The sequence below is a fragment of the Myotis yumanensis genome, unplaced genomic scaffold (assembly GCF_028538775.1).
Source record: "Myotis yumanensis isolate MYYU_CA2020_CCGP unplaced genomic scaffold, mMyoYum1.0.hap1 SCAF_1, whole genome shotgun sequence".
Lineage (NCBI taxonomy): Eukaryota > Metazoa > Chordata > Mammalia > Chiroptera > Vespertilionidae > Myotis > Myotis yumanensis.
This window is the reverse complement of record NW_027223752.1, coordinates 140,023,070-140,035,716: the sequence shown is the minus strand read 5'-3', so window position 1 is coordinate 140,035,716 and position 12,647 is coordinate 140,023,070. Positions and strand designations below refer to the sequence as shown.

The following is a 12,647-nucleotide window of genomic DNA, read 5'->3' as shown; positions in this document are numbered from 1 at the left end:
AGCAGGAATCATCAAGGACTTAATGGTGAAAACCTGATAAATCCCACAGAAATCAGGGTACAGGGGAAGTGGAGGAGGCTGTGGAATGCCTAAAAATATGAATGAGATCTGAACTACAGAAAAGACTCAGACAGGCATTCCAAGAAATAGTGACACAGATCAGCAAAAAAAGGACCAAAAGGTGTGCAGGCGGGCAGGAAAGCCAATCCCAGGCCTCGGGTTGATTTAGCACTTCTGTATTTTTCACAGCATTTCAGTGAACTGAAGCAAGTCTGATGGCCAGATACACCTGAAAGGCAGACGTGCAGATACTCCCATATGCCAGCTAAGATAATAGATATTCTGGAAAGAGATGCAACTCTAGGTTACTCAACTAATATGTGGCAGAACTCGCACTCGGTCCCTCTCTCCTACACTCCACGCTGCCTGTCTCCGGACCAGCCTTACTGTACGCAGGTGTGTTAGTGAACAGAGATGAGGTTGGGTAAGTTAAGTGTGACATGGCATGTTCTGTGGTGGCTGTATGCCATATACCAGGCTGGGTACTTGATCCCATGGGCAGGGGCTGCTGTTTTTCATGAGTAAACTAAGGAGAGATTATTCTGTCACTTGTGTGTAGGACACATTAGAGGAGGGAATGGATTAGCATCAGGGAGACAAAAAAGGGACCCATTATAATAATCCAGTGGCCATGTGATAGGGACCTGGATTAGGATAGGAGGAAAAGAATGGATAAGATCTTTGGGTGATGAAAGTAAGAATACGCACCATAAAGCGACTAATTAATCCACTGCGTTATGAATCTTTTGAGAAGCTAATGAGAACTGTTCCCCTTCTGCTGAAAAATTCAGCTTTGCTTGGAGTTTCAGATACTTTCCTGGTCCCAGGCTAAGAATGTCTTTTGTAGAGGAAGTGTCAGTCAAACTTGACTCATGTGGTGACAGGAAAAAGAAGCAGACGTCAAGATGACTTCAGTGGTGACTTCAGTTTTGACCCTGAAGGTCTGGAGACATAGAGGGACAGACTGGAAGTTGGGGTAGAGACCTGTTATATGCTTTGTTTGTGTTTTAGAGCAACTTGTCCAGGTGGGAACAAGGCACAGCAGGGGTTGAAGGTGGCGGGGACTTGGAGGGCTGCTGCTCAGAAATAATAGTTGAAGCTATAAAATTAGATGGTTGTTCCAGGGAAGAGAACACAAAGAGATAAATGCAGAAACCCAAAAATCAAAGAAGTGTCCAGAGAGAGAATAGCAGCCAGGATAGTGCATTGCAACCAAGGAGGCAATTTTGAAGAAGGAATGAGGTGGTCCACTCTGGTCTTCATTGCTGCAGCCAAGAAGGGATTGAGGGTCCACAAGAGACCCTCAGATCCAACAGAAATGATAAGACATGCAAATTTTTTTCTAATGAAGATACACGTAATAAATAAAATGTACCTATCAATAATAGAAAAGCATGCTTACCATCCTGCTTAATATGATAATTGTTTGCAAAATGTATTCTGATTTTGGCATGCTGGAATTTTCTCCTGTGCAGTCTTAGATGAACACAGGCAGAGTGTTCAGTTGCATGGAGCTTCAAGTGGCCAGTGTGCAGGCTGGTTGCACAGGATGCCTCAGAAGGGATCAGGCTGGTGACCCCAGCAGTCCCTGAATCACTTGGGGATGATTCCTCTAATGCTGGTCTTTGGCAAGGAGTCTTCAGGTGACTGCTCAGGGCAGGGCCCATCCCAAAGGGACGAATGGAGAGCCCTTAGGGCCTAGTGGTACTGGCTCGCTCATGACCCACCACAAGGGCATGCACACACATCTTGCCTTCTGTATTCTCTTCAGCCTCAGGAGCCTGTTCATCAGACCCTTGAGCGTAATGGACCCTTTCCTGTCATTTTAGATTGTTCTTTTTTGGCTTCTTTTCTCCTCCTTAATCATCTCCCAGTGATCATCTAGAAACCTCAGATTTCAGGGGAGAGATTTTCTAAGACTGTGCCATAGGTTCTCTTCATTTTTTTGGTTAAAGAGTTTGCCCACTGGCGGCAGCTGCCACATTGGTGACCTTGAGCCAGGTTCCCTTTGCCAACATTCTCAAGCTGGCATGGCCGATTTCATTGCCCACCAGAATCCCCACTGAGAAGGGATCGATGGCAAAGCAAGTGGCATTCCTGGCTGTGCTCTGTGCATGAGGCAGTGGCTCAGAAGTGGAAGGAACTGGCCATCTTGGCCTGAGTCATGGACCTTCAAGAGAAGTTAAAGTAGCGTAGCAGCCTGGAACACCCGTTGCGTGCCTGAATAGACAAGACCTTGTCCATGTCGGAGTTAATCTTCTCCAAAGCTTTGTGACATAGCAGCAAATTTTTATCCTCATTTTGCAAATGAGAACTGTGGCAAGTTAGTCACTTGCCTGAAGTCACACATCGTTCAGAGCCAGGCAGGGTGTGGGGAGGAGAGGTAAGTGAAGACTGGGACTGTTCCCCGGGGACCCTCAGGGCAGGCGGGACAGTCCATCTGAGCAGAGTGCGGAGGCGATGTGCTAGTCTGGGAAGTGCCTTGTGCCAGGGTCTGAAGGATGGTTGGAATTTCCCAGGTGGAGGAGGCAACTGTAGTCACTGAGGCCCTAAGGGAAAAGTACTTCACAAGAGGAGGATACGGGTAATCAGGAGGACAAAAATCCACCCCAAAGGCTGTGGGCTATTTTAAACTAATCATGTCTTTTCTATATTTTATGAAGCTTTGACATATGGAGGTCTTGCTGGCTGGGGAGAGGCTGCCCTTCCCAGGGCTAGTTAACTCCTAGAGACAGCAGCCAGCATGCCTGCAGGTATGCCTTTCACATACAAACCAACCCCTCCAAAGCCCATACCCCTAGCCACCCCCTTTATCTAAAGTACACGCACCAAGACAACATTTCCCCTCTCCCCCGTATCGGACAACTAGACCATCCCTGTGGCCCAGAGGCCACTGAGATTATTCAAACTCTCCAATTCTAAACTCTCTCAAACCTGCCTACTCTACCTCACCCATTCCTTTCCAGGCCCTGCTCTCTCCTACACTCCTTCTGTCTCCTGACTGACCCTCGTACTTCCCCACGTGGCCCTGCATGGTGTGGTATATCCCCCTCCTCTCAGGAACTGCATATAAGAAAACTTCTTTCAGTAGCATTGACCTCTCTGTGTCATCACTCAGTGACCCTCTATAAATTAAACTCAGATACATTCAAAACATGAGCCGTGAGTGTTAGCTTCAGAGAATGGAGGGGGCCGGGACCATCGAGTCTAACTATAGTAAAGAGGGGACAGTTTGCCCGCCTGTTCCCCTTCTTCTGGTAGAAACAGTACCCATTACTCCTTTGGGTACACTTTGAGTCTTTTCTGAAATGTAGTTTTTCACTTTCCCTTCTTTTCAGTGCTACCTCAGACAGTTTCTATTTTTTTCTGCTTAAATTAAGGAGCATCTCCCTGGGCTGCCGTGTGTATGACCCAGAGGGTTTCACTTACTGTATGAGTTCCCTATTGCTGCTGTAACAAGTGGCCATGAACTTGGCATCTGAAAATAAAACAAATGTATTATAGTTCTGGAGGTCAGAAGTCTGAAATCAAGGGGTTCACAATGTTGCTTCCTCTGGAGGCTCTAGAGGAGAAAACATTTCCTTGCCTTTCTAGCTTCTGGAAGCCACCTACATTCATTGGGTAGGAGCCCCTTCCTCCGTCCTCAAAACCAGGAGAGTCACAGGCTCAAATATCTCTCTGACCTTGACCCTCCTGCCTCCCTCTAGGACTCTTGCCATTCCCTTGGGCCCACCTAGAAAATCCAGGTTAATTTTTCCAGCTCCAGATCCTTAACTTCATCACCTCTGCAAAGTCTCTTTTGCAATGTAATACATTCCCAGGTTTCAGGGATTAGAATGTGGACGTTTGGGGGCCATTATTCTGACTACCACACTTCCCAGATGGAGGCCCCAGGACTAATCACTGGTAGGGCCAGGAATGGAGTCTGAGGCTCTGGACCCTGAGACTCTTGTCCTTATTGCTCTGCCACAGTGACGTCTCCACGTGGGACTAGCCGCTTAGTAAAGCAGTGACTTGCATCTGCCCATAAAGCTGGAGGAGTGAAAGGATCACGCAGAGAAGGGAGGGCAGTGTCATCCCGGCTCTGCGGTGACTCACCCAGGAAGTGGGGCGCTGCATTTAGCTCTGCCGTGGTTGCTTTCTTCAAAGGGGATTAAGACCTTTCTTCCAGAGATGCTTGGGGATTTGCATTGATAGAAAACGCCTTGTTATTTTTTTTTAGAGGAAAAATCCCTTAAGAAGTAAAGTAATCATATAATTATCTATATTTAAGCTCTCTGACTGTAACCCCACGTCGGTCCTATTTTTCAACAGGCATTTGCTGGCCACTTGCAATAGGCTTGTCCTGGTGCTGGCTCTTCTAACCACAGCCACCCTGCGAGAAAAACCATGTCATTTGTTTTTTTACATATGGAGAAACCGAGGCACGGTGAGAGTGAGAGATGCAATCATTTGACCAGAGTCAACAACTAGGGGGTGACAAAACTCGGATTTAAACATCAGGTTCAGCACTGCTGTGCACCTGGCCCTTCATAGTGACTTGCTATGAAGCCCCAGGAAGTTAAGGCACAAAGTGGGGTCTGCATAGAAAAAGGCAGGAATGGAAACTTTGAAACATTCCAGTTCCTTCGTAAAAAGGGGAGCCTTGCTGAGTCCTGAGAGCTTTTGCATCCTCTTCTGAAATGACTTTGCTAGATGACCGCTGTCAGGGTCCAGGTAACCCCCACCCCTCTGGGAAGCCTTCCAGGCCTACGAGGCAGGACATGGTATAGCAGGCCCTTAGCAAATCTTGCTTCTCCTTCCTCCCACCTCATTTTTGTCATTACCACTTTCTAGCGCCTAAGTGCCCTGCATTTCCAAGTGAGGAACCGTGGCATTGTATTTATGCAGATTTTTGTAACTTTTAAAGTTTGATGTATCCTTACATCCTAAAGAACATGTATCCTTTTTTCCCTTATGGGGATTAGGACTCAGAAAGTAGAGGAGAGCTACATGAAGCTGTAAGAAAGCTGGATAACTGACGATCCTGGGGCCATGTGAATGCACAGAGTAGACTCAGATCTTTGCTTTGTGCCCAATGAGAGGAGCCTAGAGACCAGAGGTCTCCCTCCCGGCACATCGCACTGAGCTCCAAGCCCCTGAGCATGAGGAGGTCAGGCTGGTAGTCCATAAGTATGCTTCAGAGACCGTGTGATCAAGGACTATAATCAACAAGTCTACTTTGGCTCAGGGTTTCCTCTCCATGTCAGATGCACCTGGGAGGGATGCTGGAGGGATGAGAGAAGGGGGTGTGCAGGTGCCCCCCTCCCCCAAATAATGCAGGATAATATTCCTATCTCAAGATCTTTATTTAATCACCTCTGCAGAATCCCTTTTGCCATATAAGGTGGCAATCATAGGTTCCGGGGATTGGGACAGGGACAGCCCTGGGTTGGGTTGAGGTGGCCATGTCAGTGAAGCTGGACTGGCGGGACTTGCCTCTTTGCCTAAACCAGTGGTTCTACATCTGGGATCCAGGGCCCCTGGTGTCCATGATGTAGACTTCAGGGAAACCTGGCATTTGTGAAGTGTGAGGGAAAGGGGCAAACATGGGCCTAAGGATCTGTTTTTCTTGGTAGCAGAGTCTCTTGAGGAAGGAGGAGTTTTTCCTGTAGAAGCTCAGGGTGGCCCCCTGTTGGCCTGGGTAGGTCTGGGCCTCTGCTGCACCTGGCGAGCATCCCGCACCTGGCTGGGTGTACGTGCTCCACTGTCCCCCGCCAGCTCCAGGCTCTGCATTCTGAGCTCCTGGGAGCAGAGACCTGTCTTCAAATCACTATTGGTCTTTAGACCACTTTTAAGGAGGTGCTTGGAAACTTCTGGAAGAGACAGAATACAGGATCACCTATGAAAACCCTAGTGGCCAGCTTTCCCTAAGCACTGGATCAGTTGTCCAACTTTGTGTGCCAGGTCCACCCCTCAGCTGGCCCTCCGGTGTCATCGAGAGATACGTACATGCCAAGTAGTGCTGCACTGTGCGCTGGTGAAATGTGAGTGTCAGGGAGGGCATCGCTTCCTTGAATGGGCCTTAGGACAAGGAAAAACTTGAATATGGAGGTCAGTCTTTGTGTCATCCCTCTTCACTTGGCACAAGTCAGCTGCAACAAGCAGAGTCAGGCAATGCCTCTCCTCCTGAGGCTGGACACCTGCCGGGCTCCTGGGGACACAGTTATATCAGTCAGGGGAGTTGAGGTTGAGCTGTATTATTTTAGGGTGGCTTTTAATTCAGTTTAATCAGAATTACTCATAAATTATCAATTAATTACTATCTGCTGTTCATTTCAATCCTCTCAGCCACAGAGCTAGCTTGCTCTGCAACGAATGCCATCACCGTAATTGCAGAGCGCTCTGTCAACATTTAATCAGCAGTACTTATTAAGGCGACACTGATGTGTGGTCGCCACCCCAGCACTATCCATCAGGCCTGAGCAGCCAGCGCGGGCTCGGACACCATTGCTCTCTGTCATATTATCCAGCCCCCGAGCTTTCGGCCAGGCAGGATGCTCACTTTTCACTAAATGGATACTCTGTCTCTCCAGTTCTACCCAATTTTTGTCATTGTCTACTTAAACACTCACAGCCTTCTGAGATTCTGTCTGGAATGTCTGGGCTAAGCATTATCAGTTCTCACAGGCCTGTGTCTCTCTTCCTTCAGTGTTTTTGTACCCCGCCAATGACTGTGAAATTCCAGAACTGGACCTCCTGGAGTGCTGTGTGTGCGTGTGTGTGTGTGTGCGTGCGTGTGTGTGTGTGAGAGAGAGAGAGAGAGAATGAATTTTTTGTTCTTAAATATAGTGAATGACCCAGAGAAAGCAGTTGATCTTTTGTTTTTTTATTTTTTTGGCTTAGTGAGTATTCCTGGAGATGAATCTGTTGTTTAAAGCTCTACCAGTACAAGCATGTCTTGTATTAGGAAGGGAGATCTCACTGTTTCTCTCTTTCTTTTCAGTCTCTACGGCAGACACATGCAGGCAAATCCAGAACCACCGAAGAAAAATAATGACAAATCGAAAAAGATCAGCCGGAAACCCCTGACAGCCAAGAATAAGTAAGGGGTTCGCATGACCTGGACTTCTGGTCTCTTTTTTCATTATTGCTTCTGTTCTCTCTTGCTCTGTCCCACAAACAAATACAGTTAACCCCTGAACAACACTGGTTTGAACTGAATGGGTCCACTTATTCATGGAATTTCTTCCATAAATACTGTAAATGTATTTTTTCTTCCTTATGATTTTTCTTAATGAGACTTTTCCTCTAACTTTATTATAACAATACAGTATGTAATACATATAACATATAGAATATGTGTTAAACTGTTTATGTGATTGGTAAGGCTTCTGGTCAAAAGTAGGCTATTAGTATTAAATTTGGGGGGAGTCAAAAGTTATATGTGGCTCTAGCCCCGTGGCTGGCAAACTGCGGCTCACGAGCCACATGTGGCTCTTTGGCCCCCTAAATGTGGCTCTTCCTAAGCCTTAGGAGTACCCTAATTAAGTTAATAACAGTGTACCTATCTATATAGTTTAAGTTTAAAAAATTTGGCTCTCAAAAGAAATTTCAATCGTTGTACTGTTAATATTTGGCTCTGTTGACTAATGAGTTTGCCGACCACTGCCCTAGCCGATTTGGCTCAGTGGATAGAGCGTCAGCCTTCAGACTGAAGGGCCCTGGGTTCAATTCCAGCCAAGGGGACATACCTCTGTTGCAGGCTCGATCCCCAGCCCTGGTTGGGGTGTGTGCGAGAGTTAGTGTGTCTCTCTCACATCGATGTTTCTCTCTGTCTCCCCTTCCCTTCCACTCTCTCTAAAAATCAATGGAAAAATAGCTTCAGGTGAGGATGAACAACAACAGAAGTTATATGTGGATTTTCAGCTGCATGGGGGTTGCGAGGGGTTGGCACTTTTCTTCCTAGTGTTTGCCACCTTACCTTTTAATTTCTTTTGGTAGGTGGTAGATTTTTATAAGTTCTTAAAACCATTTCCATTTGTTTCCTTAAAATTACCAAAGGCAGGAAACAAAGCTCTAATTCAACTGCAAATTTCATAGTAGGCACAGGTTTCAGTTCCTTGAATAGATGTTCACAAAGCTGCTTGTTATCCAAAGAATAATGAAATGATGTAATCATTTAATGTCACAGTTAACACTGTTCACTCTTCTGTTTATTCACATAACTCATTCTTTCGCGTTATTAAAAATGTCCCTGCACCACTGAGATATTATGTTAACTTAACTTACAAATGATTTTAATAAAATCTTGAATTTGTATCATGTGTTGCTTCTTGAATAAAGAACAATCTGCTCTTATGTGTATACACATTTTTTACTTTTTCCTGCAAATTTTCTTGTCCACTTTTATTGGTTATAGATAATAAACTCTGAAACTTTCCATGAAAAAATGCAAAATTAGAGCCAGTTTCTTCTCATATTGACTTGTCAGTTGTTTTGTTTTTTTTCTTTGAAGACTGTTGCTAATTTAGGAAGGAGCAGAAAAACAGATCTTGGGGAGATTCTGCCAAGGGATTTTGGAAAGGAGCATTTCTTAGCTGAAGAAATGGTGACAAATGGTGACTTCTGCCCATGGCTGGCAGTCAAGAGCTGTGAAATGGAGAGAGAAAAAAGCTCAAGTATGTTTCTTGTCACTGCAAAAAATCCACTCGTATCAAAGCATTCTTCTAAGGGGATTTAGTGATGCCAAAGAAGTGTAAATGTGCACACTCTACCCCACACCCGTGTAGAAACGGCACTTGCAGAGTCATCCAGCACTGATAGTTTAACAGCTGTGACAGGCAGCTTTGTTCTTATCAACAGTAACACGTGTGTAAGTGAAAATACATCCAAGCAGAATTTTTGTGCTAAGAGGGCTGCCAACACCGGAATGCCTGGAAACAAAAGGTGTGTGAAGATGTAACGTACTCGAGAATGGTAGTGGATCTACACCAGCATCATCTCCTTTCACAGTGGGATCCCCAAGGCCAGGACCACTGGAACATGTAAAAAGCCAAACTCAAAATACAACAAAAAATCCTGTTACTTAGGAAATGTATGAATGTGAGAGGCCACCAATCAAGATCTTATTTCTGGATCAGTCCCTGGTAGAACATTGGCTGTGGGAAGAGGAGTCCCCAGTTGCCACCACCTGTTTGGGAGTAGAGTTGATGTGATTTTTCTAGGTGCAGTCTTTGCCTCAGCCTCATTTTTTTAATTGTTTTTTTTTGCTCATGAAATTGTAAGAGGAAGAGCAGCGCTTCACTTGTTGATTGGAAAGACATCTAAAATTAAACTAACAACAAAGCAAAATAAAATATATGATAGTTTAATGTAATGTTTAATTAAAATATCAGTATACTCATGAATAATTTTTTAAAAGATGAACACTCTAGGTAGAAATATGGGTAATGCACATAAGTCTACATGGAGGAAATATCTCCAAAATATGTGCAAAAAAAAGTCCAGACTTACTAGTAATAAAAAAAAATAAAAATCAAGCAATCTGAAACAATGGAATATGTACAATCATTTTAAAGATAGTATTAAGTGCTAGAGGAATAACATGAGATAGACATTCTTACACATTGCTTTTGGGAATATAAATTTCTCTCCAGATAAGTGATAGCAATTTGACAATAAGTAGCAAAACATTTTTCTGGAAAAAGATGTGACATTTCTATTTGAAAATATTAGTTTTGATAATTGGGAAGAATAATTTAAAGGAATGGAACATAGGGATGTAACTTTTTTTTAAGAGTTTACAATATTTTTTCTATCTGATTCAATTTTCTAGTGTAAATTCCTTTTTTAAAATTCCCATCCCCTATTCTCGCCCCCTTGGCATCCATCAATCAGCCTGTTCTATATATCTGTGGGTCTGTTTAGTTTTGTTTATTCATTTATTTTGTTAATTTATTTTTAGATTTGACTTATAAGTGGAATAATACAAATTTTTTTCTCTCTCTGACTTATTTCACTTAGCATAATACCCTCTAGGTCCATCCATGTTATTGCAAATGGCAAAATTTCATTCTTTTTATCTATACTAATAAAAGGGTAATATGCTAATTAGACCAGGTCGAGCGGACATATTCTGGTCGTCCGATCCTCCTTCTGGACTAAGCCACGGTGTCAGGGGCTGAGGCAGAGGTGATTAGGGGCGATCAGGCTGGCAGGGGAGGGTGGTTAGGGGCGATCGGGCCAGCAAACAGAGGGGTTAGGGGCGATCAGGCAGGCAGGCAGGTGAGTGGTGAGGAGCCAGTGGTCCTGGATTGCGAGAGGGATGTCCCAGATTGGAGAGGGTGCAGGCCAGGCTGAGGGACCCCCCCCCCCCCCATGCACAAATTTCATACACTGGGCCTCTAGTTGCTGTATAATATTCCAATGTATATTTATACCACATTTTTATTTATCTGTTGATCTAGTTTGCTTTCATCTCTTGGCTATTTTGTAAATGATGTTGCAATGAACATAGAGATGCAAATATCTTTTTGAATTAGTGTTTTTGTTTTCTTTGGATAAATGCCCAGAAGTGGAATTGGTAGATCATATAGCAGCTGTATTTTTAAATTTTTGAGGATCCTTCATACTGCTTTCCATAGTGGCTGTACCAATTTACAATTCCACCAACAGTGTATAAAGATTCCCTTCACATCCTTGTCAGTACTTTTTTTAAATATATTTTTTATTGTTGATAGTATTATAGATATCTCCCATTTCCCCCTCCTCCTCCCAGGCCATACTCATCTCCTCAGGTCTTCACTAACCTATTGCCTGTATCCATGGGCTATACATCTAAGTGTATAAGTTCTTTGGTTTATCTCTTCTTGTCCCTTGTCAGAACTTTTTATTTGATTTATTGATGATAACCATTCTGATAGGTGTAATTTGATAGCTAATTGTGGTTCCAGTTTGCATTTCCATGATGATTAGTGATGTTGAGCATCTTTTATATAAGTCTTTTAGCCAGCTATATGTCCTCTTCAGAGAAATGTCTATTCAGGTCCTCTGACCATTTATAATCAGATTATTTTGGTGTTAAGCTGTATGAGTTTCTTATGTATTTTGTATGTTAACCTTTTATCAGATATATCATTTGCAAATATCTTCTCCCATTCAGTAGGTTGTCTTTTCATTTTTTTTGATGGATTCCTTTGCTGTGCAACTTTTTTTAGTTTGATGTAGTCCCATTTGTTTATTTTTTTCTTGTGTTTCTCTTGCCCAAGGAGATATATCCAAAAAGACATTACTAAAATCAATGTCAAGGAATTTACAGCCTATGTTTTTGGATAGTAGTTTTATGGTTTTGGGGTCTTAATTTAAGTCTCTGATCCATTTGGGGGGGGTATATTTTTGTGTAAGAAAGTGGTCCAATTTCATTTTCTTGCGTACTTGTCTAGTTTTGCCAACACAAATTGAAGAGACCGTCTTTACCCCATGGTGTATCCTTACCTCCTTTGTCATAGACTAATTGACATAAAGTGAGGATTTATTTCTGGGTTCTTCATTCTATTTCGTGTGTGTGTGTGTGTGTGTGTGTGTGTGTGTATGCCAGTACCATACTCTAGCTTTGTAGTGTAGTTTGATATCAGGGAGCATGCTACCTTCAACTTTATTCTTTCTCAATATTTCTTTGGCTATCCAGGGTCTTTGGGGTTCTATATGAATTTTAGGATTTGTTCTAAATCTAAGAAGAATGCTATCGGTATCTTAGAGATTGCATTGAATCTGTATGTTATTTTAGGTATAGACATCGTACCTTTATTAATTCTAATCTATGAACATTTATTTGTATCTTGTTTAGTTTCTTTCTTTGGTGTCTTTTATTTTTCAATCTATCAACTTTTTAGTTAAATTCATTCTAGGTATTCTTTTTGATGCAGTTGTGAATGGAATTGTTTTCTTAATTTCTTCTTCTGATTGTTCACTATTGGTGTATAGAAAAGCAACAGCATTCTGTACATTGAGTCTGTATATTGCAACTTTACTGAAGTCATATATTAGTTCTAATAGTTTTTTGGTGGAGTATTTGGGGTTTTCTATATATAGTATTATGTCACCTGCAAATAATGAAAGTTTTACTTCTTTTTTTCCAGTTTGGATGCCTTTTATTTCTTTGTCTCATATGATTGCTGTGGCTAGGACTTCCAATACTATGCTGAATAGAAGTGGTGATAGTGGGCATCCTTGTCTTGTAATAAGTAGCAAAACTTTAGAATTTTTATTTCTAGGAACTTATCCTGAGGAAATTATCAGAGATGCACATACAGAACTATGTTTGGAAAATGCCCTATAACACTGCATATACAAATGGAAACGGAGAAAAGCCAAATGCTCAATCAATGGAAAAAGGGTTAATTGTGGTGTATCTACATGGTAAACTTTTATGAAGACATTGAAAATCATTGAACAATATCTAAGGACAAAGAACAATAGTTATATCATCCAGTTAAATAAAACATGATTTATAAAACTATATCCCCGGTTGTGTAAAAAAGAAATTGTATTTGTAATATTTTTGTGCAGAAAAATTAAATAGAAAGAGACTGGAATTTTATGGCTGA

The 12,647-nt window shown here is 42.7% G+C and overlaps 1 protein-coding gene across 1 annotated transcript in view; it reads left to right on the top strand.

The window, feature by feature from the left end:
• RSU1 (Ras suppressor protein 1) overlaps positions 1 to 8,400 on the top strand; it is a 198,195-nt gene extending 189,795 nt beyond the window's left edge. The window contains exon 9 of the mRNA XM_070432347.1: positions 7,046 to 8,400. Coding sequence (XP_070288448.1) covers positions 7,046 to 7,148 — 103 coding nt within the window. The 3' untranslated portion in view covers positions 7,149 to 8,400. The remainder of the gene's footprint in view (positions 1 to 7,045) is intronic.
• The last annotated feature ends 4,247 nt before the right edge of the window (positions 8,401 to 12,647 follow it).